We start from the raw sequence: 24,448 nt of genomic DNA, 5'->3' as shown, positions 1-24,448 counted from the left end.
TTCTCCCCAGGCCTGCGTGGATTTCCTACGGGTACTCTGGTTTCCGCCCACATTCCAAATATATGCATGGTAGGCTGACTGGACACTCTAAATTGCCCCTAGGTATGGGTGTGAGGGCGAATGGTCAGCTGGGATAGGCTCCAGCACCCCCTGTGACCCTAGTGAGGATAAAGCGGTTCAGAAAATGAATGAACCATTTCATGCTCAAACTTTCTTTTTTTCATTGAACTCATTGGTCATCATTAACAGTGCTAGATGTCTAATCCATTTAGACTAGAGGGGATAAATGAATGAACATTTCTAATAATTGCTAATATTTAAGGTTTTTTAAATGTCCAAGAAAAGTCGCTTGCCCACTGTCATGACCACTGATACAACCCTAAAGCTTAATATCTATATCATCCAATGGACAAAAGTAAAAATGCTGTTTTTTAATGACTGATAGATACTTGAGGCTTCTCCCCTGCTGGAGTCGTTTGGAAATGCCAAAACTGTGCGGAATAATAACTCTAGTCGGTTTGGGAAATACATGGAGATCTTTATGGAGGAGTGAGTATAACCCAATTGGAAACATCTTCGGTTTTGCGCCCTGTTACTCTCCCTTTATACTCTTCTTATTCTTTTTTTGTTTTTTGTAGTGGTGTGATCAATGGTGCCATAACTTCTCAGTATCTTCTGGAAAAGTCTCGCATCGTCTTTCAGGTGATGTATGAAGACTGATAATCAGGTGGCGTTGAAATTATGTTGAAGGAAATTCCTGTTTGCTCTTCAGGCCAAAGATGAGAGGAACTATCATATCTTTTATGAAATGCTGGCTGGTCTTTCCTCTCAGCAAAAGCAGACTTTGTATCTTCAAGAGGCTGAGACCTACTTTTACCTCAACCAGGTAGATGAATCTTTGCTGCAGCTTCGTGAGAGCTTCACAATTCACACAAGAGATATTGTTGTGTCATGATATGCTCTTGACTCCAAACCAGGGAGGGGATTGTGTGATTAAAGGAAAGGATGATATTAAGGACTTCCAGCGTCTACTTGGTGCCATGGAAATCCTACACTTTACTGTTGATGACCAATCAGCGATTTTTAGAGTTTTGTCTTCCATACTGCACTTGGGCAACGTCTACTTTGAGAAATACCAGGTCAAGGTTGAATAGGCATTTTCATACAACTGGACTCTTTGAATTCTTATTTATGATTCTAAATACAACAGAAAAATACATTATTTGGCAAAAATCAAACAATATTTTTGTTAATGTACTTTATCCATAACTTAAATACACTGACAACTGCTTTCAAATTCAGTGAAATGTGATTAGTTAAACAAACAGTACCACTCAATTGTCTTGTGGTAGTGATATTCAAGGCATGGACAAACAGAATGTCTCATTTTTTTTGTATTTCAGACTGATGGTCAGGAATTGGCGACAGTGGTGAGCACTCAGGAGATCAGAGTGGTAGCAGAACTGTTGCAGATTTCTCCCGAAGCCCTACAGAAAGCCATCACTTACAAAGTCATGGTCAGTATTAGATTTGAATGGATCTATTTTTTATTGCCACCATCATTGTTTTGAAAATGGACTGTCTAATCAAGTAATCCAGTAAAAATGCATTGTGTTGAGATATTATTGGACCTTTACATCTCAAAGTCTCCATTTGAAAATATCTGAAAAGTCGTTAAGGTGCCGTTACATCTCTCTTACTATATAATCATGGTTTGATCAATCCACAACACATGTTACCACCTCAATTAATTTTAGTCAAACTTCTTTGTCTTACTTTTTAATTACTTAATTTCTACTGTGTACTTGTGACTAGTACTTGCTGATTATGTGACTACAGATCAGATCCTGTAAATTGATCAATCATGGATGCCACTACAACTACTACTTATTTTACTTATTAACAGGCAATAGGAACTTTGGAGTTTTAGCCATATATGACATTGGATGCAATACTTTAATTTCAAGTACAGATACCTTTTTTTCTTTCTAATGACGGATCCCATGACATGTGCAGATTTTCCTCTTCTTCGTACTGTATGTGTATGTACCCTGTTGACAAAACATATTTGCATAAATGACTCAAACTCTTTTGTTTTCACAGGAGACAATGAGAGACAAGATTTACACCCCTCTGACTGTAGACAGTGCTGTAGATGCCAGGTTTTACATACCCATACATCCACCATCCATTGCTTCTACTGTTCTAATTGCCAATCACCCAAACGTAGCTAAATAACCAAAAATAAGAGTAATGAGACTTTTTTTAAATTTCTCATATATAACTCTATATAATATAGAGTATATAATAACAAATTCAAATATTCATCTAGGCACAAAAAGAAGACACATCTTCTGTCTTATAAGTTGTCCAACAACCTAACCCTAACCCTAACTTTTTTCTCTAGAGATGCTGTTGCCAAGATCTTGTACTCGCTGCTTTTTCATTGGTTAACAGAGAGGGTCAACACTCTTGTGTATCCTCACCAAAACACTCTCTCCGTTTCCATATTGGACATTTATGGATTTGAGGTTAAGTAGCATACTAGTCTTCTTGTGTGACCTCTTGTGTATGAAGAGACATGCATCCAGAACGCCAAGCTACCGTGTGTGACCATTTCTTGTGTGTATGATTGCAGGATTTGGCATACAACAGCTTTGAGCAGCTGTGCATCAATTACGCCAATGAGTACTTGCAGTTCTTCTTTAATAAGATCATTTTTAGGGAAGAACAGGTAAATCTTTTGCATACTACAACTTTTAATAGGCTTAATGAACGTATGACTCAAAAGACTAGCCTTAAGATTAATGAAATGATTCCCACATAGGAGGAGTACATCAGGGAGCAAATTCCTTGGCAGGACATTCCATTTAACAACAACCAGGCCTGTATCGACCTCATTGGTGCTAAGCCTCATGGTGTACTGCGGATACTAGATGACCAGAGCTGCTTCCCACAGGTGACAGATGGAATAACTTGTGCATAGACATTCTGGACAAGTCAATCTTTTGTTGTGTTTATAGGCCACAGATCATACGTTTCTCCAAAAGTGCCATTACCATCATGGCAGCAACTCATTGTATATAAAGCCAAAGATGCCCCTCCCTGAGTTCACCATCAAACATTTTGCTGGATGTGTTACCTATCAGGTACATTTATAAACATCAGTTTTTTAATAAACATATCATTATGTGTACCTGCCCTGTAGAAAGGTCGCCAGTCCATCATAGGCCACACAGAAAGACAAACGATCATCCCCACTCACAATCATCTCGCTATCAGCAGGAATTGAGCCTGCGCCAGCCCACATTAAAGTCAGGCGTGTGAACCTCTACACCATCAGGTGGAAAGTTTTATACAGGTTTTGGCAAAATAAAGCCTCCCTATTTATTTCCAATGGCCCCATTAATTTCCAAAGGGAAAAATATGACATGATATAACCAGCAAGTGACGTGAAAAAGCCCCTAAATCAGGAAACATTGAACTGGAAGTAACCCAGAAATGCCATAAGATCAACAGGAAATTATACATAATTAATGGGAAGTGGACTGTAAGTACGCTAAAATGAACAAAAAGTGACCCAAATGACTTGTAGCCCATTATCACTAATGACAGACAAACTGGAAGAATAGGTCATGATTGCTCATCTTTCTCTGCCATTGACACTGATCGACATTTAAGCAAAACACAAAGGCAAATGAATACAATTTAATTCAAAGCATCTCCACTAATTTGTCCAGAAATTACATCTGCTAGTTTGTAACCATTATTTTGCTCACCACTTATTGTTGCAGTGCGCTAAAAGATTAAACATTTATGTGTGCTTTCCACCCCCTTTTCTTGTTTTAATGTAACAGGTTTACAAATTCCTTGATAAAAACTATGACCAGGTTCGTCAAGATGTTCTAGATCTTTTCACTCAGAGCAAGAACCGGGTGAGCAGAGCATCTTGAAAACATTTAATAATCACCATACTTAACGTGATCCCTATTCCGAACTGGCTATGGGCGATTTAACTCAAATTCCTTTTCTTTTAGATCATATCAAACCTCTTCTTAGCTCATGCAGAAGCCCTGGGGCATCAGAGAGGAGGTCATACGAGTAAAAGCAGCATGGTCACCAGGAAATACCAAGCATCCACTGTTAGCTGTAAGTTCCAGCAGTCGTTGCTGGAGCTGGTGGACAAGATGGATAGGTAAAAAAAGTACCTTGATCCACATTTAGAACAAGCCTCAATAATTCACATTCATGTTGCTTTTGCTCAATTTCAGGTGCAACCCATTTTTTGTTCGCTGCATTAAATCAAATAGTACCAAGGTAGAGTTTGAAAAAGGACTACTGACTTTGGGGTTAGTAATTACTTTGACATATATATCTGTGGATTCAGAATGCAGGTGTCTTCGAAGACGTACTGGTGAAAGGTCAGCTTATGCACTCTGGCATCATGGAGACCATTAGGATCCGTAAAGAAGGATATCCTGTCAGAATGCAGTTTAACGTCTTCCTGCTCAGGTGAAACATTCCTGATTGAGTCAACCTGTAAATATTTAATTGTTCAACAGTACCCGTTTTAGAGCAACGCAGGGGTGCTTAACATATCTGCCATGCAGTTCTGTGGTTTACGATTCAAATTTTGGCATTTCGCTTTCAGTATGCTGTTGATGTACTCATTGACCTTTTGGGGGATTTTCGCAGTGTTTCTCTGATATATCCGACAATATGAATTTTAATTTAATGGCCCATTGTAGAGCAAATGTCAGAGATAGACATGAGTGAAGTGTTATGCATCCTGGATTTTGGCTTCTGCTAGATTTCATGTCTGATGGACTGTAGGCATCTAAATTTTACTCTGATTCTATAGTTAAAAAAAGTCAAAAAAAAGTCATATATATATATATATATATATATATATATATATATATATATATATATATATATATATATATATATATATATATATATATATATATATATATATATATATATATATATATATATATATATATATATATATATATATATATATATATATATATATATATATATATATATATATATATATATATATATATATATATATATATATATATATATATATATATATATATATATATTATATATTAATTTTTGGGTGCCTGAAGGATTCTCTTTTGTTGTCAATGCCATATATTTCTGTAACTTATTGATGCAAAACCATAACAGGGGATCTTTAATACATTTTATGTGTTCGTCTGTCATATAGATATAAATCTTTAGTGGGAATGCAACATGTGCCATTAGCCAATGGTGACAACTGTGTGCTGCTGCTCACCAAACTTTATCCTCTTAAGCCAGGAGACCACCATGTCGGGGTTACAAAGGTTTGCTCTTCTCTTTAGTCAAAGTGATGCTTTACATTGGTAACGTTATCACTTGTAATTTTCATCATCTAGTAACCTTATCATACCATTTGCAGTTGTTTGTGAAGGAGTCCGTCTACCAACTGTTGGAATGCAAGCGGGAGCGCTGTCGCCAGTTGGCTGCACTCACCCTACAGCGTTATACTCGCATGTTTTTGGTCCGAAAACACTACTTGGACCTCCGCAACATAATCATCAAGTTGCAGGCACATTGCAGAGGCTTTCTTGCGAGGTATTCTATGAATATTAGAATAAACTCTTTCAGTCACTAGAATTTACTGGTTGACCTCCAAGTTCAAATGAATTGGACATCTATTGTCATCAATTGCAGTCAATGAGTTTAGACCTGCTTGTACGTTGTGCAAAACGATTATAGAGAAATTTATTTCATAGACAACTGCTCACATATATTTTGGGATGTGGGATTATACATATACATTGTGTCACAGATGCCAAAATTACTATTGTAGTACTAATAGTAATGTATAATAATTGAAGCACAGACCTGAATCTTAATGGAGGGTTTATGACCCCATTCTGAACACTCATTTGAATTAGTGGCTGACATTGATGGTGCTAGTTGTCAGAGTTAAATATTATGTTAAAAAAAGTTTACTTCGGAGTGTCATTTAGGGCCATAACCAGAGGTTGTTTCTACTTTTCATTCATTTTGATTTGATTAATTAATTCAACTAATGAATTTACTTGTGTTGCTACATTTGTTTCTGTCTTTTAGAAAGCAGTATGTGAAAATGAAGGACAGCTTGGTTCGTTTTCGATCCCTTGTCAACTTTTATATCAGTCGGAAACGATATGTTAAGGTACCCTCCCGGTTTTTTACATCTTCATCTCTTTCATTCGACGTGGTTATAATTATTGTATTTGATCTTTATTTATTCAAGATGAAGGTGATGGCCCAGAGGAAGGCTGAGGAGGAGAAGAAAAAGAAAGAAATGGTCATTTGGAAGTCAATTGCTTTGCACACTTATCAGTTTGATTTTGCCGTACATTAAAACTAACTTTTGCAATAGGAGCTGATGAAAAGAGAAGTAGTAAATGTCACAAATTTGGTGATTCCTGAGGAGCTCGGTAATCTACTGCAAACAGCGGGAGGTTTGTATCCTGTCCAAACTTTTTTCTCTGAGGGCCATGATTGGGAGTGTGGATGGTGATTGGTCTCTCTGCGTGCCCTACAACTGATTGGCGACCAGTCGCGGGTGTTGTCAGTCTTTTGCCCAACGACAGCTGGGCTAGGCTCCAGCAAGCCCTGCCACCCTTTCGAGGATGGGTGGTATGGGAAATGAATGAATGAATAAATGATATCAATGTCAGGTTTTGTTTCCTAAACTCATTTGGGGGCAATTTTTAAGTGACTCCCTTTTTGTAATATTAAAGCAGAATGTAGGCCCAACAAGTTTCTTCTGCAGGCCAATATAGGCTGGGCTGCAGGGCGCAGTTAACCTGCGGACCATATTTTTGTCACTCCTGATTTAATATACTTCTGTTACTGCTTCTTGACTGATCGATAAAACTTCTCTGTTGTTTCTCTCTCTCAGTGAGGAGAGAGTTGCATTCAGATTGCTTGGCCCTGCTTCAGGCTCCTCATATCCAAGAGTCCTCGTCTAGTCAACTCACGCTGCCTTTGGACATTAACAACTACCCTTTCAACCGTTATGTGCTCAGCCACTTCAGAGTAAGATTATATACTAATGCCATGAATTAGTTCCAACCTGTATTAAATGTGTCAGTTCAATTTTGATAGAAAATACTTGCTATTGTTCTGAACCATGTTTGGAGAAAGTTAGCCACAACAATCACAATAATATCTACTTTGTTTTCTTATACAGTTTGACTTGGAATTTGATGAACTGTAAAACTGCATTCATTGTACCTTTCTTGTAGGAACCAATGTTTGGGATGCTTATGACACCCTTGGAGGCACCCCTAACATGCATAGAAGAGGATCTAAAAGCAGAAGCTCTGGAGCTTTTCACCCTCGTAGGTGTACCTTTTTTTTGTGTGTCAATGAAGTGTGACAACATGCTACACTATATCTGCAGTCTTAAATGTTTTTTTGCTTTTGTTTATCCTTTTTCCAGGTTTTACGATTCATGGGGGATCCTCACTTGAACGGCGCGCAAGAGAACATCCTTGGCAATTACATTATTCAAAAAGGTCTCTCGTCTCCAGGTTTGCGAGATGAGATCTTGGCTCAGTTGGTCAATCAGGTGTGGCGAAATGTCAATCCTGATAACGCAGAAAGAGGCTGGTTGTTATTGCTTGCGTGTGTCTGCAGCTTCGCTCCCTCAGCACAGTTGGACAAATACCTACTCAAGTGAGAATCCGAACTACGTATACTAGAAAATGAAATATCTGGAAAAAATTCTATGAGAATGTTTTTCTCAAAATTGTTTTTTTATACTTCATTTTCTATTTCTTATTCCCGAAGGTTTGTTTCTGACCACGCTGATGTTGGTTGCCAAGCACTTCTCCAACATAGACTCATTCAAGCCAATCAGAAGATGCAGCAGAGCTCAGGCTCTGCCCTTGAGACATCACGGACCTATCCACTGTCATTGCTGGAGTGGACAGCCAACAGGAAGAAAGCAAACATGGTGTTACATGTTCATTGTTTTGATGGTAAAACAAAATAATCTGGATGAATTATAATGATGGCGATAGGGGATTCATTGTAGTAGTAATAACTACTAGCTGGTCAAATGATTCATCCCTCTATGTAGGATCGTCATTCCAGTGTCCAGTTCACTCTTGGACAACTGGCGAGGATCTAGCGGGAGACATTCTGCGCCACAGGTACTCATTCAAATTTGATGATTTGAACAAAAATAAGGCTCTGTTGTCAATTACCTCATAATGTTGGGGAGAATATGTCCCAGCCTTGAAATATTTCCAGAAGAGCTGTATGAAGTGGTTGGTTAGAGGGAATTCTTGGCTGAAGCTACTGTCCTCGCACCAGACCTCGAATAAGCGGAGGAAGAGGATTTAACATTTAAAATGTGTGTTCTTATTCTGTTGCAGGGGCGTGTCAGAGTGGTGGAAAGGGAGTTCTATCCTGATGAAGGAGCAAGGCCAATGGGTGGAGTTGGCAGGTAACGACTATGTGATGGACTTGATTGCAGACCTGGAGCTTCCAACTGACTTCCCAAAGCAGAAGAGCTATTTCATCCTCAGTACTGACAGTCCTACTAGAGTCAAAGCCAACACCAGCCTGTCAGTACACCCAGAGCACTTCATGCATGACCTATCACAGGTTTTATGATCTAGGTCACAGGGGTGTGCAAACCGGTCCTCGAAGGACGCTAAGGGTGCAGGTTTTGTTCCAAGCGATTCAGCACAGACAGTTTAACCAATGAGGTTTGTACTGAAACAAGATGCACCTGACTGCAATCTACTGATGGCACTTCTAAAATACCAGATTGGTGGAAAAGTTTTCTGTTAAAGTTTAGAAGGAAAACCAGCACCACTGCGGCCCACTGTGAAATGGTTTGCCCACCCTTGATCTAGGACGTCTCTAATTTTTTGCTACAGACAAATGTGTTCTATTTATTCTAGAACCTTATTAGGAAGCGGATTTGATTCAGATGATGAACCTCCTTCTTCCCTACCTCTGAGCGTTGGCTGCAGACCAGCCTACAGTCTGTCGAACTCTGACGGTTACCATAGCCACGGTGCCCCCCCACACACACATACATTCATTGTCTTGTGATTTAATGAACTTTTCTCGATTATTTTGGTTCTTTCACACCTAATGTGTATGCTTTAATCTCTAGCTTTCTGTGACCTTCTCAGAGGTGACGCATGAATAGTGAAGTCCAATGTGTCTTTTTTTTTTTTTACTGCTTTCATTTTGATTATTTGTATCTCTTTTAATGCTTGCTTTTTCCTCTCATATTTTGAAATTTACCACAAAATTATATTCCACAACCCACTGTTCAACCCAAACCATCAAAAATTTCAGATAAAGTTAGTTAGTTTTATGGTTAGTGCAAATCACCAATTTAATGAACAGTTGGACCGGTCCAAGATTTGGGATGAGTCAAAATTAGTGTTGCATCGATATCCTTTTTTGGTACCAGGTGGTGATACCAGAACCACAGTTTTTGAAAAAACATCCTTTTTTCCCTTTTATCCTAAATTACGGCATACTCACATTAATGTAAAGTCATTGGAATCATGGCTTTGCCAGACAGGAATTAATTCATTGTCTGGCTTTGATGGCCCTAGATGCCCAAACAGTTTAAAGTGGGAGGCTGCCAGGCACCTACTTCAAATGTGTTGTACGTCTACTAGTTATTGATTCATTGAAATTCAAAGCAGAGTATGTTTGGACATCCCACAATTCGACATCTACCATTAGCACCATAGCTGGCTGGCAGGTAGGTTGGTTATGTTAACCAGGGTACATATTCTGCAGTAGTTCTATCCTATTTTTCACTTTTTGATTATATCGTTGATGTCATTTTAGTACCATATTGGTACCAATATTGATACTAGTAACGGTATCAGTGCAACATTAGTCACGGGTATTCTTTCTTATTGACTTTTTCAACCATGTTTTGAAAGCAAAAGTTTGAATTCTGAGGTTTATGTGTGGAATTTGCATGTTAGATGTAGTAATGGCATGTACATGTGCCTGACTTTATGACAGGGGAATGAAGCTGAGCGTCTTTTTGCTTTATTTGCAGTGGAGTCTGAGGCATTCAGTGACGGTCAGACCCAGAGAGGAATGGACTGCTATCTTGATAGCCTTTTTGAGCCTGCGCTGACAGACAGTGCCATGGTTATTATCCTCAAATCATTGTACTAAAAAGTCTACATGTATAAATGTCATTCTCACTTTAAATGTAGGGGTTTATCTGACTCTCTTGATACATCTCATCTCATCTTCCATACCGCCTATCCTCGAAAGGGTTGTGGGGGTTGCTGGAGCCTAACCCAGCTGTCTTTGAGTGAAAGACAAACTACACCAGTCAGTCATAGGGCATCTCTTGATACATTTACCATGTATTTAACTATTGTCTTATTCTTTCTAAAATTCTGGATGGAGGTGACTAAGCAGAGCAGTTAGGCCTGGAGCGGTTTTATATGAAATAATTCAAGTTTTCAAAACTAAATCTAAATTATATTCTCTCCAAATTATCTTTTTATTAAGTATAATCACTTAATTTGTATGGTATTCTAAATGTACTTTTTACTTGACCTGTCCAAAATATTTTTTCAGGACATGGAAAAGCCTGGAAACTTGGCAGCAAGGATTAAGAGTGGCAGAGGTGTCGGCACCTCGGTGGGAGGACGAGGAGAGGGGGAGAGTAATCCCATTCCAAGTAGGTCGTATCCACCTGGAATACACCCTGGAGGTAAAACATTTGAAAAAATTATGAACACTTACTTTGGCTTATTGTTAGAACACATTTGAAAATGATCTAACTCTCCATTAGGTTGTAATGGCGACTGATCTACCTCATTTTTAATGCATGAGAACTTCGTGTAAACACAAATGGCATGGCTTACCTGACCTCCTCCCTTTTCATTCTCGGGACAGCCAAATAGTCATTTTGTTGCGACCGTTCTGTGTGTTTTTATTTACGGCAATTAATTTTCTAAAAATACTGTATTTCTCCTTTTTTTTTACTCAAATATCACTACCTTATCTTCAGTTTCCCATTCTATTACTGTTTTGGACACTGTGGAGTTAAGATACATTACACAACTAAATATGGTTTGCATTGATAATTAGTGTTGCACCGATATCGATAGATATCAGTATCAGTAGTGGTACCAGTGGGGGGCTGTGCATTTCACACCTAGGCCTTCAGTAATTCTCCATCCAAATCATTCCAGACCTCAAAACTATTTTATGGCTAAAGCTTTTTCTGCAGCTACATCTGATACACACAAAACATATCGATAATAATTCCTTTCCTCAAGATTTCAACTACTCCACCATACAGATAATCAATGCATTTCAGTCATTCCCCACAATGCAAGTACCTAACCCCCCACCCCACCCCCCCAAATGACACAAGCCAATCAGTTTTTTAAAGATTTCCCCATTTTTCTTCAACTCTTGGTTATGGAGCTCTGATTCGCTGCACACTTGCTCATCATATACCCATAAAATGTATTTTCCTCTCTTTAATGACCACAACCGGTTATATTCAATTAAAGACATATTTGCGTGTTCCTTGCTGCACCTCAAGCTGTCCCAGTGCTCCCAGTAGCAGGAGGAATGATGCCACCCATCCCTGCTATGCCCATTCCTTCTCACCACCATCATCATGAACACCACCACCAAGAGCAGCGACAACAGCAGCCACAACAATACCACCAGTACAATCGTCCTACAAACCCATCCCGTCAATCGACTTCATCCACTCCCACACATGCAACGCTCACTCAACCATCCACTCATGGCCCACCTGAAGCTCCTTCCAAGGCTTCCTCTCGGGCCCTTGGTCCAGTGAGTGCAATTGATGTAGCATCACATAGCGCTGGTCCTCTAGATTTGGGCTTGCCCCCGCTTCCACCCGTGCCTGTAATTCCAAGGTTGCTTGTTTTGGCAGGTGCGTCAGATATAGTAATAGTGTTTTCCAGCATGTGTGGCCATAGGGCATGTAGAAGAAAGTTTTGTCAAAAGTACTTAAACAGAGAGGAGTGAAACGTCCCTCTATGGTTTGATCAATTGCTTGCCGTGATTTACATTTGGGTTTTTGCTCAGTTTATCGCCCGTGTCCAGGAAGTATGTAATGATGTTGTCTTTCAGGTACAGAGCAGACAGTACTAAATCAACAACAGCAAGCAATCATCAACCAGCAAGCCATCATTCTGGTACAGTAAATATTTTCATTCATTCATTTTCTGTTCCGGGTATTCTCACAAGGGTCACAGGGTGTGCTGGAGCCTATCCCAGTCAATTATGAGCACCAGGAAGTGGACGTCTAGTGAGGGTTTGGCATATGGGAGGAAACCGGAGTACCCGGAGAAAACCCACAGAAGCCCGGAGAGAACATGCTCACCCCACACTGGAATATCCGAACGTGGAATCAAACCCACCATCCCCGAGGTGTGTGGCCGACGTGCTAACCGCGGATCCACTGGGCCGCCACAGTTAATATATTGAAATATTTAACAACACTTCAAATAGTTCGTGCATTCTCGAAATGGAGACTAATTTTCAAAAACATCATTTTTTTTCTTAACTAGAAATTATTGATCATACATGGCTATCTTCTGCAATTTTCTCCACCTTTCTCATCAAATCCTCATTAAATAATCTCCAGTAAATTCAGAATTCCTTTGCATGTTTTACAGGCCCAGCAAATGACCATGCAGGCCATGGCACTCCAGCAGCAGATGATGTCCTCCTTTCCTGTTTCCCAGTCGCGACCATTACATTATCACATGCACTCACCGCAACACTCTCGCACAGCCAGTCCAGTAAGTAGCCACAGTTTACCCTGTTGTCCTACAAGCATACATTACTGATAAATGCCCACAAGCTTACACAGTACTTTTAATTTCTGCAGACACAAGAGCGAGAGGATTCACCTTCCAGGTCCACCCCTCGGCATCAAATGAGTATGTGTCTGACATGTTTTGCACAATACAAGATATTTTCAGAGATTATATATCAGATTCAGAAGTCTAGATTTGCCTCAGTCAGTCAAGTAACAATGACAAAATTGACCTAAAGCTTCTATATTGATATTGTGTAAAATTCAGTTGTATTTTTCAAAAGTAAAAATGCATTTTTGCCTTAATTTCTTTCTGATATCCTACTACTACTACTACCTCTACCGAAACCCTTTAAAAAATTAGCAAATTATACCAGTTTTATATGATGTGGTATGTGTGAAAGACCACATAAAATGAAAAAAAAGAACATTATTTATTAAGCCATTCAAATGAATTACAAATGCAAAAGACATTCTCCATTGGGGTGAATAGGCAGTGGAGGCAAATGTTTGGCAGCTTAGTAAATATGTACATAAATTGTTTTTGATGACTTTTCATGATTTTTCAAAAATGGCATGTAGTCAAACTCGACGATAGACTCGTAAACACTATCAATACAGCTTGATTTTTCTTTCAACTTCCACTTTCAACTTCTCAGGGCCTGTGAGGAAAAACAAATAATGCTGAAAAAATGAAAAAGTGCTTGAAAAGTGGGCTTTTGGTTCGACAATTGCGCTCGAGCCAACTCTCTTGCCCACCTACTGTGCGTTAACCTTCGATCTGGCATCAATCAATAGGATGCCAGCGGAGTGTTGTGAGATAGCCACTAGGATGGCAACTCTATCACGACAATTTCAAAATAAAATACAGAATGCTACAAGAGGAATTTGGAATTTTTCACATTTTGAATTTTGTAATTTGTTATTTCTTTGGGACATAGAGACAAAATATTCCTATTGAACTTGAATATTTTATATTTAGAGACGTTTGTAAGAAGTATCTCTGCATCTTATTTTTAATAATGATCAATTTTCAGGTCCTACAAGTGGCCATCAACCTAAAGAAGTGATCCGCGCCAGTCTAAGTAACACAGAGCGCATGGAGCCCAGCCATGATATCAAAGACATTATTAAACAACACCAGCCTCCTGGAATGAGTCCCCCTGGACCTTCAATCAGACGGTGCCATTCACACAGACGTACACATATCCAGTTCACATGAATGATATTACTGAAATTATCATGATGATATTTGGTCTGTTTCCAGGAAAGATGAAGGAAAGTTATTTCTGAAGAAATCCGACCCCCATGAAGAAGCCATGGAGATCCTAAAAGACCAAATGGCTAATCTACCTCAAGCAGTACATTAAACATGCACATAATCACATTATTCATATTAAAGTAAATTCACTGACCTTTTTTGTGTGTGCCAGACTCGGAAGAAATCTCAGTCATTCCATCATAAACAAAAGAGGGGAGATGCAAAAATAAACAATTCTCTTGAACCAACCGATTCCAGCATAGGTTCTACTCCTCCACAAGGTAAGCCACTTATATTAAAAAGAATAATGAGTGTCATACATACATGGTTCACTTAATATTGCCCGTTTATAATTTATTGTGAAGATTATAGTATCAATATCGATACAGCACTACTATTTATTTGGATTGCTATGCGTAATATTTAGTAGCAATTGTGTTTGGTGGGTACTTTCATGAGAATTCATTAAATGATTCATTTTCATCTGAGAATTAAAACACAATTACAGTGTTCCCCCGCTTATCGCGGTTAATGTGGACCGGGACCCCCGCAATAAGTGCATTTCCGCGAAGTAGGGGTGCCCCTTCAAAAATGCTTAAAGAAACGTCTAACACGTGCACAAAAGCACCACCAACCAAAAACATCATAGTAGTCCGTATGGAGGATCTTCTGCAGTTTTTTTGCACGTAAGAAACATCGTTATTGGGAGTTGTGAACATTGTTTTTTTGGGCGGTGAAGATGCGCCTGTAAACAGCCATGACGTCATCAATGCGATTCTTGAAATCTCACCATGTTATTGACCATTTCTTTGATGCAATTACTAATTTTTATTAAATATTTTGTTCCCACCGCTTGTAAATTTATGTAATTTATAATTACTATATATACTATACATATATAACTTAATATCTTTAAAATTTTTATTATTTTTTTTCCTGAAAAAAATCCGCGAAGCTCTGAGTCCGCAATAGCTGAAGCCAGTGTAGCGAGGGAACACTGTACTTTAATTGTATACTTGAAAACTTTTTTCCTTTGCTTCGAACCTGTGGCTTAAAATCAGCCCACTGCGTCTTATATGTGGATTTTTACAGACTGATTTTAGTAGGTTTCTCATAATCAAAAATTATGATTTGTCCTTTTCGATATGTTTGTCAACATGGAATCAATGTATTTAACATTACTTAGCCCCTTAATTGATAGTAATGGAGGATAGTTCTACATTTTCCACGTTAACTAATTCCCCATCATTCAAAGTGCTAGATATCCAATCCATCTGAAGTTGGACGGATGATTCAAATTAACAAACGTCAGTCATCTTTTTGTTGGACACTGATCTAAAGAGTTTTATTTTATTTTTTTAAGAGCCACATGATTGAATGTCTGCCATAAACATTGAGTTAATTACTAAAAGAAAAAATAACTATAAATGTGGGGTTCAAATGTGGTATCGAATGTTGAATATGTTTTATAATGCCTGTGGCTTAGAATGCAGTGCGTTTTAAATGTGAATCTATACTATTTTATATAAAAATTATTGTCCCAAATTTGCTGAAATTATTATAACAAGATAAATTGTTCTTAATTGATTTGTCCTCCTCAATTTTACACTGTAGACTACCTACAGTACATGCCACTCTTTTCTGTAAATTACCAATTAATCGCAAAAATGTTAATGACTGATTTATGTGCCCAGTTTGCAGAGATTTGCCAATCGAAGATGATCTCGTCATCCAGACGCAACTCCACAGCAGCACCAGTGATGAATATTATACTTACACAAATGTCCAATGGAAACTTTACCTGAGAAAGGAGGTTATTTGATAATGCTATCAAAAATGCACTTTTATACAATTATTTTCAACATTTATATTTAAAATTCCTTTCAGGTGTTTTATCCTAAAGAGAATCTAAATGATCCAGTGATGTTGGACATGGTTTTCAGACAGGTGGGAATTATTTTATATCAATAGTTATTAGATTCATTACTGTTATGCAGTCAAAATCATATATAGTGGAGCTACAACTAACATTTAAAAGTAGTATGCCTTATTTTTATATCATGCTTATTTGTATGTCTTTTGCAGGTGGTACATGATACATTTTCTGTGGCCTGCATTCGTATAACTCAGGAAGAAAGAGAAAAGATGAAAACTTATTTTGGTATATAATTTGAATAAGACAAAATTCGGACATTTGGAATAACATATTGTGCTGTTTTGCATTTCTTTGTGTAATCACAAGGAAGTTTTATGTAATGACTCATTATGATTCCTATTGTATGCATTTCTTTCAGTGGAAAACCAGGTGGATCAAGTTACAGGAACTCACAATGACAGTATTAAGAAGAAAGTGGTAACCATGGCAAGAGACTCATGGGAGATCTACTTCTCTCGCCTTTTCCCAGCCTCTGTGAGCTTTTGGAATTTTTCTTAATGGAGTCCAACAGTAAACCTTAGCATATTAGATATTGAAGAATTATTCCATTTTGTTTCATTATGGTATCTTTACCTGTAACATACTAAGACATATATACGTAGATGTCTATTTGCATGCTTGTGATTATGTTGTGTGTTTTAGGGCAGTGTCGGTACAGGAGTGCAGGTGTTGGCTGTGTCACATCAAGGCATTAAACTGCTTAAACTAGTGAGGAGCACTACCACTGCTCCAGACTACTTCAGAGTACTGAGACCTTACAGGTGCATCTTAGCACTTTCATAATTGTTTTTTTTTCAGATTTTTTTTATCACGATCATATAGGATATGGATCTCAAACATGTGCCCTATGGGATATTTTGTGACCCCCTTTGATATCCAATTGTAGTATATTATTGTTTGGAGAAAACTAAAGTCATAAATTCAAATAGGTGTGGCCTTAAATATTTTCTTTTTTGGGATTTTATTTTATCAAGTTATTTCGTTTTGACCTTGTTAAAGTGACATATAGTAGAAAAACCATTTGGTTGCCATTGATGACAGTAGATCTCCGATCAATCTTAACTGAGAGAATCTGGAAGCAATAAAATGATCACTTCTCGCCCCTCTCAGTTCAAATGATTTCGACGTCCATTGCCATCATACTCTATGACACGGGCTAGCAGTGAATAAATTAGGCTGATGGTAACTTTTGAATACATTTCTATCCAATACTACTGTCCCTGAAATGGGTAATTATGTCTGAGATTAACAAACTGTTCTTGATTGGCCCTACATTGTTTGAAAAATGAAAATAGTCAGACATGGGTAAAAATGAACAGGTTCCATTGACCTCTTACCCCGATTCTTCAATTACTAGGTTAATAGGTATGTCCATGCTAATATCCTGTCCACAGAGTGTAGCCATAACTATTTAAAATAATTGAATTTTAAGTTAATATTATTTCCTCTCTCTGTTTGTGACTTCATGAACAGCTACTCGGACATCTTATTTGTGTCTGTTCCGTCCAAAAACATGTTGGAGTTCAATTTGGTCAATGAGAAGCTGATCCTGTTTTCAGCAAGGGCCCAGCAGGTCAAAAGCATGATTGACTACTTCCTCACGGAGATTCAGAAGGTCAGAAAGCTTTTCCTTGAATGCGTGTGTATGCAAGGCACTCACTTCTTCTTGCAATAGTGACAGATTAGGTAAAACCATATGTAACAGAAAAAATATTGCTTTGGATCAAACTTGTGTCGAATATTTATTTTTTTGGCAGATTTTCACTAATCTTGCCTTGGGCTGTGGCAATAAATCGATATTTTGAAACTCTGGATATGTTTTCAGCAACAATGGATATAATGTTTTGAGATGGAGTCACTGAAATTTTCATTGCAAAAATGTCTATGTTCAGTTATTGGGTGTCATTGACTATGCCAGATGCCCACTCCCTTTTTGAACAAATATTAATTAGCTCTGTCAAGATGGATTTGACGTGTACCCCCCGTCAATGACACTAAAATATAAGCATTCACAGCCCTTTGCAAATCTTGGATTAAAAATCGTATACTATCATGAGGTACCAAGAGAATCCTACATTCCTCAATGGGGGCAGGGCTTGGGCCTTCTCTATGTGCACAACTTGTTACAATGTAGAGTAATGCATAAAATGCCACCATGTTGCCAGGATTCTAAGTTTATGGTGGCAGTGAGGAACTACATCAATGAGGACAGGACACTGCTAAGCTTCCATAAAGGAGACATCATCAGACTACAACACATGGATGGCCTGGAAGCAGGTGAGACCCACACCTGTACTGTCTCTCTATAAATCACTAAATGTAGTACATGTGCAATAACAATGCAATATCTTGGACTGTGCAATATTTTGGAATTACCTTGCCCGGACGTTACTTTTTAAATTACTTCTTTATGTTTTTACTGGGAAAAACGCGCTTTGTGGAGTAGCACCACCAATTTTGTTATACACAGCTGTGTATAATGACAATAAAGGCTTTTTGATTTGATGTTTACAGTACACTGACCCTCATCTTTAAGATATGTCTATGAAGCACTTATGTTTCTTTAGGGAAATGTTACGGCTGCATCGTGAAGAAAAAGGTGATACTTCTGGAAGATATCAAGAGAGAACCATCTGATTTTGGTGGGTCTGCAAACTGTTTTTTACTTTCTCTGTCAAGGTTGTCCAAACTATTGCACAAAGGGCTGGAGTGGGTCCAGGTTTTGTTTACAACCAATCCAACAATGACAATTTAACCAATGAGGTTTCTTCTGAAACAAGCAGCACCGGACTACTGACGACTGTGATTAAATTGGAAATATAGTGTTCCCTCGGTTATCGCGGTTAATGGGGACCGGGACCCCCCGCAATAGCTGCATTTCCGCAAAGTAGGCATGCCCCTTCAAACGTATAACACATGCACAAAAGCACCACCAAGCAAAAACATCATAGTAGTCCGGATGGAGGATCTTCTGCAGTCTTTTTGCACGTAAGAAACATCATTATTGGGAGTTGTGAACATTGTTTTTTTGGGCGGTGAAGATGAGCGCATAAACAGCCATGACGTCATCAATGCGTTTCCTGAACTCTCACCATATTATTGACCATTTCTTTGGCCTTTTTATGATGCAATTACTAATTCTTATTGAATATTCTGTTTCCACCTCTTGTAAAATGATGTAATTTATAATTTTAACTTAATATCTTTAATTTTTGTATTTATTTTTTCCTGAAAAAAATCCGCGAAGCTCTGAGTCCGCCATAGCTGAAGCGCAAAGTAGCGAGGGAACTGTACTGTGCGCATTTGTGTGTGCAGGCTGGCGGTTCGGAGCTGTCCATGGTGTGTCTGGAGTTTTTCCTATCGAACATGTTCGACCCGTGGCCGCTCCAGACTTCCTGCTTCTCCCAAATGAAAGGGTGGAGCCTCGTGACCGACAAGGGCGCGTCGCTGCCTCTGCTGCTATTGCCGTTGCATTGGGCTCAGCTGTTGCAGCCCAAGAACTTGACCTTTCAACAGAAGTATGAATATGTTACAATTAAACATGACTCAAACTACTAAAAAATCAAAACCGACTATTCATAGCTTTTTAATGACAGAACTTTTAAATGGGATGTTTTGTTTATTTCGTATAAGAATGGAAGAATAACAGAATGCTACTCATGGTATCAGGTAGTAAAGGACACATACGTCGAGAACCCTGATGAAGAATTTCATGATATGTCCATCTATGGTAACCAGTACCACATGTGTGAGTTTGCTAAGATGTACTTCAGAGAAGCACAGAGAAACAGGAAGTAAGAAACATCATAACGCTTTACAATCAAACTCAGATGCCAATGAATTTACATGAAAAATCTTTTGCTTGTATATTTTCCACAGTGATCCAAAGGCCAAAAGGGGGAGGGTTGGCAGGGATCCATCTGATATGATCAAATTCTCCAAGGTACTGTGCATTTATCATTGCTGTCATGTTGTTTCATTTTTAACCAGTAATTCAATTCATAGGCATTTTCTTTTTCATACTTTATTTCTTTCCAGTCTCCACTCCAAGGGTCTCTGATTGACTTTTCAGACAGTGGAATGAATAAAGTGGCAGCTGACATCTCTTCAGGTGAGAAAAGATTGAGTCTAGATTAGTAAAAGTTGATCAAAAATAGTTTAAATTAATAATTGTAAACAATGTTTATTGAAAAGCTCTAATGAAGTTCATGGGAGACCTGCCACTGAAAGGTCAAACAGAACAGGACATAGTCACCACCATTTTGAAGGTACAGTAGTCAAAGCAGATAATGTCAGATTTTCTGTAATTTTCTTCATCATTTTGAATGCACATGTTGTAACTTTAGTTAAGTGCTGATCACGGCTTGATGAAAGATGAAGCTTATTGCCAGGTGATGAAGCAAGTCACTGCCAATGACAGCTCCAAACCGTAAGACTCCCCCACACAGTCTCACAGAAAATACATGTTTTATCGAGCATCTGATTGTGTTTCATTTTGTAGAGACAGTTGCCAGAGAGGTTGGAGGCTGTTGTACATCCTGACTGCTTTCCATCGCTGCTCACTTGTGATGAAGCCATTTCTCCTTAGCTTTCTACATGATGCATGTGTCAGCATTGGAGTGCAATACCAAGGTAGAACTCTTGTCAATTCATGATCCCATCTGTCTGTTCTTTCATTTATCAAAAAACTATGAATCCCTCCAGCCATCACACAGTTTTTTGAAATCCATCTATGTATACATACATTCAGGGCCTAACTATTAATTTGTCACTAACCATCTTTCCATCCATCTAATGATATGGAGTGTTATTTGTTTCCAGGTATTGCTAAGGCATGTGAGCAGAACCTGAGGAAAACGTTTCAGTATGGGGGACGGTTACAGTACCCCAACACGATGGAATTGAAAGCAATGATGGTTAGTGTCAAAGAACTGTTGCACTCAGATCATCTTTTGGTCTCAATACATTTTTTATTGTGTGGTTTTAGTTGATTCTGATACATATATTGACATACATATACACTATTTAAAATACTACATACTGGTTTTAAAGTAATATTTTTGCATTTTTCTTGTTGACTTATTGATTGGTAAATGCCCTGTACTAGTCACTAACCAATTGCTGGGAGGGTGCATCTTGGCCAAAGGAAGAAGTAATTGTGTTTTTTTTTACCACACTGGCAGCCATTGACAGCACTAGATGTCCAACCCGTTTGAAGTGAGAGGGCCGTCAGTGAATTAACAAACGTTTATTCACTGTCACCTTTGATGTGCATCATCATCTTGTGTAGGGCATGAATTCCGCGGCCATCTTGGGTAGGGCGACCAGTGGTTGGAAACTACATCTTGAAAATTACATACTGCGCAGCATGGCCACAATATTTCTCTGTACCTTTTGATGCCGATTATGTAATTTTTGAGCCATTGTACTACAACAATTCTATACTCAAGAACCCTTGTCCCCTAAATTTAGCGTGTTTTTGGTAAATACAGCTTTCTGATGGGTTGTGTGTGCACAGGCAGGGCGGAGCTCCAAAAGACAGCTGTTTCTGCTGCCAGGTGGGCTTGAAAGACACTTGAAAATCAAGACATGTTCTGTAAGTGTACACTCAACTTTTGGATTTAGTAAAAATGCTGATATATATACTAGGCTTCAGACAAATGCAGTATGTGCCTAAAATATGCATCGATCTTCTGTACCGCTTATCCTCAACAAAGGCTCGCGGGGGTACCCGGATTATTTTGAATGTAATATTTCATGCTAGGTTGCACTGGATGCCATTGAGGAGCTTTGTTATGAAATGGACCTACACAGAGTGGAAGCTTTGGATGAATATGCCATCTTTTTGGTCACAAACGGAGGTAATAATCATTTATAATTGCTAAGGTTTATTTTATTCTTATTTCATCGTTTTTTTTTTTTGTAGGTCAGAATGTCCGTCCCCTGATCAAGAGAGAATATATTTTGGATGTTGCTACAGAAGCAGAACTAGTTGATGCCAACTACAGTCTTTGGTTCCGCAGAGTCATATGGAGCCTTGCTTTGAAACTTGATAATGAACTTTATGTTACCATGCTTTATAACCAGGTAAATCGATCAATGACCGTATTGTTAAATTTGTTTTTTTACCACTTCTACATGTCATCATTTCAGTAATGTAATGTATTGTATTCCTCATGTTTCTTCAGTTGCAATTGTATATATATTTCCTTAAATGGGGTAATCAAGAGTGAGGACTAATAAATGATTTACTTGTGTTTTTTGCAAGGTATTGCCTGATTACCTGAAAGCCTTACTGAGTGTGGTCTCACTAACTAAGGCCAGTGAGCAACATCTGCAACAGCTTGCCAGACTAGCTGCTCTACAGCACCGTGCCAAAGATGCTATCAATTTGCCCATCATGTAAATATTCTGTCAATATGTTCCTTTGTTAATTTATTCATTTTTAAGATCATAGTGTAGGCACTAAAGTCCTGCAGATAACTTGAATGAAAAAACTAAATTGAAGATTTTACAGTTAAGCACAATTCTACTGCATAACACAGAAAATTGATATCATTATTGATCCTCTCACTTAACTAAAAATTGCAAGTATAATATTGAAAACACCTTCGGGTATGAAAATATGCAGTGTTACACTGTGAATATTTAAACACACCAAATCAGATTTTCAGCGGTCTATTTGATAATATCTATCAAAACATGTTTTTGTTCTATATACAGCCTAAAAATGGCAACGTATTCTAGGTCTTCTGTTTTTTTGTTTAGTATTTTTGTGTCTCAAAAAGTCCATAAATGTAAAAAGCAAGAGTTGAAAATGATAAGACAATTATTGTTTTCAACTCTTGCTTTTTACATGCCTGCCTTTGCAGTAAAGAGCATGAATCATAAAAAAGTACGTTTGTCCTGCCCTCTACTAGCAAATTCCTACTTCATAGCTGGCTACCTTTTACTGGCTAATAATTCTTCCATCAATCAGCCCTGGTACAGAAAATAAAAAATCGAGTTCTGAGGAATTATAGATATTTGCCTGTACTAAGTAGATACCAATTTTCAAGACAATTGATTCACAAATTACAGAGCAGTAGGTCTTAAAGGTACTGTCCACAAGAAGAAGAACATGACGGGACTTCAGTCTTTAAAAGCAGCATGCACATTAAGTTACTATTTCATATTTTATACTAGTTTTTGTGTATGTGTTGTGCAACAGACATGAGCTGCAGGAGTATATTCCATCAAAATTGTACAGCAAACAAAATCCACAGCAGTGGCTCAGTATGATAACTCAACATATGCAGAAAGTCCAGCATTTAACCCCACACCAGGCCTGTGCACAGTTTCTTGGTAAGACAGCAGTTTACAGCAGCTTTGTAGTAGTAGTAGTAGATCTGTTGTAAGTGAATCTCTATGTCTTGCCCTCAGGTCTGGTGAGTCCCTTTCCCATGTTTGGTTCTTCCTTCTTCTACATCCAGAGTTCTAGCTCGGCCTCCATCAAGGCTCCATGTATCCTGGCTGTGAATCTTAATGGACTTCACTTCCTTAATAAAGACACTCACGTATGTGATGCTGACACACAACACACACACACAACAAACTTAAACAGACATCACAATTTGATGAAGTGTTACTTGAGTTGTCTTATGAATCAATCTAATTTGAGTAATAGAATGTGTTGAATGGGATTTTGTTGCTCAACTCTTAAACTAGAGTGAGAAATACATTAAAACATAGCATTTGGCCCCCTCTATTCGATTGCTGTGCTGTTTTGGGCTGACCAGATTAAATTATACGAAAATACGCGATTGGCTGGCCACCAATTCAGGGTGTCACTTGTGTCTGGCCAGGAGACAGCTGGGATAGGCTCCAGCACCCCCTGCATCCCTAATGACGATAAAGTGGTTCAGAAAATGAGATGAGAAATTAGATTTAATGTCAGTCATGGACAAGAAGTACTCGGTATTTTAGTCACATGCCTATATAAACAAATCAGATCAGCCTGATTCATATAGCAAAATAACTATTGTCATCTTTAATAACAATAAATTACTTACATTAATTACTAAACAAGCTTTTATTCCGTTCTTAAAAAAACATTTTTCACAATTTTCAGTTTCTACTGTACATTTTAATATAATTGTGCACTGTTCTATGCTTTTGTTTTTATATCGGTTAGGAGGCCATGGTGCGATTTCCTTTAAAAGAGGTCCAGTCGACTCGCACCCAGAGACCAACATCAGGCTCAAGTTACCCATATGTTGAGATAATGTTAGGAGACTTGCTCAACCAACGCATAACACAGCTTCAGCTCGAGCAGGTGTTTGTTAAATGTATACTTGTTTCATTGTCATTCTTGAGAATTGTTTTTTTTTTAAATTTT

General features: G+C 38.2%; 1 protein-coding gene across 1 annotated transcript in view; it reads left to right on the top strand.

The window, feature by feature from the left end:
- Positions 1–24,448, top strand: part of myo15aa (myosin XVAa) — a 40,943-nt gene that overhangs the window by 15,463 nt on the left and 1,032 nt on the right. The window contains exons 9-65 of the mRNA XM_077735204.1: positions 446–549; positions 639–702; positions 773–886; positions 978–1,139; positions 1,404–1,517; positions 2,104–2,162; positions 2,408–2,531; positions 2,639–2,734; positions 2,828–2,959; positions 3,024–3,149; positions 3,858–3,935; positions 4,038–4,195; positions 4,272–4,317; positions 4,388–4,512; positions 5,243–5,360; positions 5,456–5,631; positions 6,136–6,220; positions 6,302–6,355; positions 6,431–6,512; positions 6,956–7,092; positions 7,302–7,397; positions 7,499–7,734; positions 7,849–8,039; positions 8,141–8,213; positions 8,439–8,630; positions 8,973–9,088; positions 10,106–10,200; positions 10,642–10,777; positions 12,184–12,248; positions 12,732–12,857; positions 12,947–12,998; positions 13,912–14,056; positions 14,142–14,235; positions 14,308–14,416; positions 15,830–15,948; positions 16,023–16,082; positions 16,221–16,296; positions 16,430–16,545; positions 16,714–16,832; positions 17,545–17,686; positions 18,237–18,348; positions 18,639–18,713; positions 19,387–19,589; positions 19,741–19,865; positions 19,951–20,014; positions 20,110–20,182; positions 20,266–20,339; positions 20,418–20,500; positions 20,573–20,703; positions 20,893–20,987; positions 21,590–21,667; positions 21,836–21,932; positions 21,998–22,158; positions 22,340–22,473; positions 23,282–23,415; positions 23,494–23,627; positions 24,245–24,385. Of these exons, the coding sequence (XP_077591330.1) occupies positions 446–549; positions 639–702; positions 773–886; positions 978–1,139; positions 1,404–1,517; positions 2,104–2,162; positions 2,408–2,531; positions 2,639–2,734; positions 2,828–2,959; positions 3,024–3,149; positions 3,858–3,935; positions 4,038–4,195; positions 4,272–4,317; positions 4,388–4,512; positions 5,243–5,360; positions 5,456–5,631; positions 6,136–6,220; positions 6,302–6,355; positions 6,431–6,512; positions 6,956–7,092; positions 7,302–7,397; positions 7,499–7,734; positions 7,849–8,039; positions 8,141–8,213; positions 8,439–8,630; positions 8,973–9,088; positions 10,106–10,200; positions 10,642–10,777; positions 12,184–12,248; positions 12,732–12,857; positions 12,947–12,998; positions 13,912–14,056; positions 14,142–14,235; positions 14,308–14,416; positions 15,830–15,948; positions 16,023–16,082; positions 16,221–16,296; positions 16,430–16,545; positions 16,714–16,832; positions 17,545–17,686; positions 18,237–18,348; positions 18,639–18,713; positions 19,387–19,589; positions 19,741–19,865; positions 19,951–20,014; positions 20,110–20,182; positions 20,266–20,339; positions 20,418–20,500; positions 20,573–20,703; positions 20,893–20,987; positions 21,590–21,667; positions 21,836–21,932; positions 21,998–22,158; positions 22,340–22,473; positions 23,282–23,415; positions 23,494–23,627; positions 24,245–24,385 (6,426 nt within the window). The remainder of the gene's footprint in view (positions 1–445; positions 550–638; positions 703–772; positions 887–977; positions 1,140–1,403; positions 1,518–2,103; positions 2,163–2,407; positions 2,532–2,638; positions 2,735–2,827; positions 2,960–3,023; positions 3,150–3,857; positions 3,936–4,037; positions 4,196–4,271; positions 4,318–4,387; positions 4,513–5,242; positions 5,361–5,455; positions 5,632–6,135; positions 6,221–6,301; positions 6,356–6,430; positions 6,513–6,955; positions 7,093–7,301; positions 7,398–7,498; positions 7,735–7,848; positions 8,040–8,140; positions 8,214–8,438; positions 8,631–8,972; positions 9,089–10,105; positions 10,201–10,641; positions 10,778–12,183; positions 12,249–12,731; positions 12,858–12,946; positions 12,999–13,911; positions 14,057–14,141; positions 14,236–14,307; positions 14,417–15,829; positions 15,949–16,022; positions 16,083–16,220; positions 16,297–16,429; positions 16,546–16,713; positions 16,833–17,544; positions 17,687–18,236; positions 18,349–18,638; positions 18,714–19,386; positions 19,590–19,740; positions 19,866–19,950; positions 20,015–20,109; positions 20,183–20,265; positions 20,340–20,417; positions 20,501–20,572; positions 20,704–20,892; positions 20,988–21,589; positions 21,668–21,835; positions 21,933–21,997; positions 22,159–22,339; positions 22,474–23,281; positions 23,416–23,493; positions 23,628–24,244; positions 24,386–24,448) is intronic.

This window comes from Stigmatopora nigra, chromosome 15 (assembly GCF_051989575.1).
Source record: "Stigmatopora nigra isolate UIUO_SnigA chromosome 15, RoL_Snig_1.1, whole genome shotgun sequence".
NCBI lineage: Eukaryota > Metazoa > Chordata > Actinopteri > Syngnathiformes > Syngnathidae > Stigmatopora > Stigmatopora nigra.
This window is presented reverse-complemented; position numbering and strand designations above follow the sequence as displayed.